The 3,873-nt window shown below is 42.3% G+C and overlaps 1 protein-coding gene across 2 annotated transcripts; it reads left to right on the top strand.

Annotated features, from left to right (window-relative positions):
* Positions 1–1,622: 1,622 nt before the first annotated feature.
* LOC122037942 (transcription factor JUNGBRUNNEN 1-like) lies at positions 1,623–3,547 on the top strand. 2 transcript variants are annotated; one of them, XM_042597437.1, is made up of 4 exons: positions 1,623–1,992; positions 2,094–2,413; positions 2,847–3,286; positions 3,402–3,547. In XM_042597437.1, the coding sequence occupies exons 1-4, from the start codon at positions 1,764–1,766 to the stop codon at positions 3,418–3,420; spliced, it is 1,008 nt and encodes a 335-aa protein (XP_042453371.1). In that variant the 5' UTR covers positions 1,623–1,763; the 3' UTR covers positions 3,421–3,547. The 2 variants fall into 2 exon arrangements, with proteins under 2 accessions (XP_042453371.1, XP_042453372.1); XM_042597438.1 differs by lacking the exon at positions 3,402–3,547 and having other exon boundaries at positions 2,847–3,357.
* The last annotated feature ends 326 nt before the right edge of the window (positions 3,548–3,873 follow it).

The following is a 3,873-nucleotide window of genomic DNA, read 5'->3' as shown; positions in this document are numbered from 1 at the left end:
AACCTCCAGTTAGGACTTTCTTAGTCAAGTATCCGGTAAAACCTTTGACCTACTTGACTCTTCTTCATATCTAATTGATCAGTCCTAGACCAGAGGGGAATTGTATCAACAATCTCCCCAATCAGACGATTGCTCCTGCAATCTCCATATATTGTTAAACATCGAAACCCAAGTATCGAGACCCAAACTTAAGCCAACTCAAACTTAGTCAACCTGATCAACCTTGACCCAGGGGATATTGCACCAACACATCATTGATACAGCGGGGTTGTTTTGCAAAGGACACTTGGATGCTGTACCAATATCTGTGCTTGGGTGGCTATTTGCATCTCCAAATCTTCTTGCGACAAAGTAACTATAATAAGTTGTCCAGTTTCTTCGATCTCCGCATCTCAGATTCAGGCTAAGATTCTTACAGATGTTGTCAAATTTGATCATGTCTAAAATCGGGGGAGATGAAACATTGGGCACATGGCTGTGACCTTGACTATGAAAAGACTCCGCGTTGGAAACATAAGATGTCGTGCAATCCTGCATGCAAAAAAAAAAAAAAAAAAAATAGAGGGAGAAAATGTTAGCAACCGGGCCAGGGAGGGGTCTCCGACGTAGGCATTCCGACGTTTAAGTCAAACGTGTGTCCGAGAGGAAAATGATGCAAGAAAATAGTAGTGAAGAACAATGAACTCTGAATGTGTAATCTTGCGTACCTGCACCTGTGGATGGAGGCCCTCTTTTATAATGTTAGTTTTCCTTTGTACATGAATCTCGAAGCATTGCCAAAAAAGACTAACCCTTCAATCATTCTGACAACTTTTCAAAAATGGACTTACCATTTCTGTGTTTCGTAGTGTAGAAGCTTTCTCACACAAACTGCACAAGGAATATTCCCTTGATTCTTTGATAGGCATCACAGAAAATACCAAGAAAGAATATTAAGCCATTGAGTATGTGGGTCACCTATATGCTTAACGGATAAGCTGATCGGTGGCTGACTGAGCCCCATTTGTAGTTCGATCGGCTCCTGCTTGCTGGCATGATTAGGTCAGATAAAGGATGGATGCCACTCTTAAGGACTCAGCCTACATTCAACCTTTATACTTGTGTAAAGAGTCTATTCCGGTCGGACCATGTGTCCAGTATGTTCGATCAGACCTCTAGTCCAATCGGCTAGAATACTTGGCGGAGACATTTGAATCATCTTTGAATGTCACTGATATAGCACGAGGCTTTTTCGACGATTTAAGGAACTCAAGGTTCGATCGACCCAATAACCTGATTGACTAGACCACTCAATTAAATCAAATGATATTATTAACCTGATATTATTAACCTGAGTGTTAACCTCTTCTTAAATTTGATCGCCACTTCAACCAACCTTATGAACTTCAATCCTAACCGAGGGCCCTGTCTTATTTACCGTATTAATGCATCATATTCAAATCTCGATATACTTTTTCTACATGTTCTCCAAAAGTCATACATCAAGTCCGGACGTTTCGCCCAACTGACCCGCACTATAGTAATGTTGTTTTCATTTAGTTTAGTTTATTTAACTGTGCACTACGTCGCTTGATTATGAAGAAGTCCACAGGAAGAATCGTATATAAGGAAGGGCATAGCTAAGCAACTCTACCATCTCCTTATTTCAAAGATCTATCTTTTTTATCTCCCTAATTTCCACTTCTTGAAAGCCAAAAAAAAAAAGGAAAAAAGAAAAATAGAGAAATTATAATAAAGGTGGAGAAATTGAAGAGGAGAGGAAGATGAAGAAGGTGGAAAGTGCAGAGGATCACGAGGCGCCGGAGCAAATATCCGAGGCGGTGAAGGAGGAGGAGGAGGAGGAGGACGGAATGCTCCCAGGATTCAGATTCCACCCCACCGACGAGGAGCTCGTCGGGTTCTACCTCCGGCGGAAGGTGGAAAAGAAGCGGCTCAGTATTGAGATCATCAAGGAGATGGATATCTACAAGCACGAGCCTTGGGATTTGCCGAGTAATTATTTTTGACGATCGATATTTGTATGATTAATTAGATCGAGAACTTTTAGCTGATGATTAATTGTGTTTTTTGTTTCCTTAAATTTTGGCGAGCAGAGATGATGACGACGGCAGGGGAAAAGGAGTGGTACTTCTTCTGCCGGCGAGGGAGGAAGTACAGGAACAGCGTCCGGCCAAACAGGGTCACCGGATGCGGGTTCTGGAAGGCCACCGGAATCGACCGGCCCATCCACTCCTCCGGCCACTGCATCGGCCTCAAGAAGTCACTCGTTTACTACCGCGGCCACGCCGGGAAGGGCACCAAGTCCGACTGGATGATGCACGAGTTCCGCCTTCCTGTCGGCAGCAAATCCGACTCCGGCTGCTCCTCTGCCGCCGCCGCGTCCAAGAACGGCGCCGCTAGCATGCAAGAAGCTGTAAGCTTCCTTATCATTCATTAGGAATATTTAATTTTAGAGAAATGAACGTAATGCGCCATTATCGATAGACGGAAATGAACACTCCACTACTTTGTACTTCCAACTATTCTTTCACGTGCAAAATGATGATTCATTCGTTGTCAAGGTACAAGAAAAACATGTTCGAGCAGCCGAATTTTGATCACAAGATCTGATATGGTAACACCCACCGAACTTTTAACTGTTCTTCCACGTTCGATGTATTAATCGAATTGAGCCGAATTAAACTTAAATAATTGAAGGCGGCCGGCCTTGCTCGACGACAAAAAAAAAAAGCTCGCCTAAGTTGGCTTTTCTCTCAACAAGTTGAGATTAATTAACATTTAATTTCATGCCGACAAGTGTTTAGCACAAAATTATTGACGCTAAACTGGAATTTATCTCCCTGCAGGAGGTGTGGACGATCTGCAGAATCTTCCAGCGGAGCGCTTCGTACAAAAAGCAACCGAACAGCTACAAGACCTCGACGCCGACGAAGTCGCCGCCGGAGTCCAGCAGCGTCACCAACTGCTTCGACCCGGACGAGTTCATGTGCTGCAGCTCCTCCGGCGGCGGCGGAGGCGACGGCGACGGCTCCCCAGTAGGGGATCTGCCGCAGGCCGAGGATTACTACCAAGAGAACAGCCAGTTGGCGGGGCACAAGCTGGACGTCGCCGGCCAGTCCTCGGCGGATCAATCTCCCCCGCTCTGCTCGAGCTTGCAGCAGAAGAGCCCGAGCTCGAACGACTTCGAGAGAGACATCATCTGGGAGGAGCTCGGAAGGATCGAGGAGTTCTTGGCGGATGAAAACTTTTCCTTGGATAGCAATATTCGCGGATATTCACACGCCGTGTAATAAATTTTTTTTTTTTTTTTTAAATTTATTTTTAACTTGAGAAGTTCAAGTATTACGTTACAGGAACCCACTCGATAATAAATTAAATTATCTTTCCACTTTAAAATACAGATATTATTGCGGTAGTTGATGGAAGCTGAAAGCATTTAGATCTCGCCATTAATGTAATTAATATGGTGGACAAGTTGTCATCCTGCTCACCGAAGTTGAGCGTTATCTCTTTAGCTGTAAACAAATGTCATGTCAATTCGTCGTAAGATCAATACGAAGGAGATAAATCAAGAATGATTATTAGTTTTTAAAATAATGATTAATACATAAAAAATATTTATCTCAATTTTATCGAGATTTAAATCTCAAAATTCATTATGATAACACTTCATACATTAATCATTAGACCCATATGAAGAGACTTACATTTAATTGGCCATGAATATATAGAATAAGGATGTTCAAACTCAAAGTATCAAATTGTTATATATATATATATATCTAATTGAATACGATAGCTAGATATTAATGAAACCCACTAAAATTTAGTAAAACATTGGTTTTTGATTTTGAAATCAAGCCTCTTATTTAA

The sequence above is a fragment of the Zingiber officinale genome, chromosome 1A (genome assembly GCF_018446385.1).
Source record: "Zingiber officinale cultivar Zhangliang chromosome 1A, Zo_v1.1, whole genome shotgun sequence".
Taxonomy (NCBI): Eukaryota; Viridiplantae; Streptophyta; class Magnoliopsida; order Zingiberales; family Zingiberaceae; genus Zingiber; species Zingiber officinale.
Note: the sequence above shows the minus strand (reverse complement) of the source record. Positions and strands in the feature narration are given on the sequence as shown.

Bases quoted from the DNA above. Each gene is read 5' to 3' on its own strand.
- LOC122037942 (XM_042597437.1), top strand. From the start codon at position 1,764: ATGAAGAAGGTGGAAAGTGCAGAGGATCACGAGGCGCCGGAGCAAATA. The intron at 1,993-2,093 runs GTAATTATTTTT...TTTGGCGAGCAG, and splicing joins CGAGCCTTGGGATTTGCCGA to AGATGATGACGACGGCAGGG. The intron at 2,414-2,846 runs GTAAGCTTCCTT...ATCTCCCTGCAG, and splicing joins CCGCTAGCATGCAAGAAGCT to GAGGTGTGGACGATCTGCAG.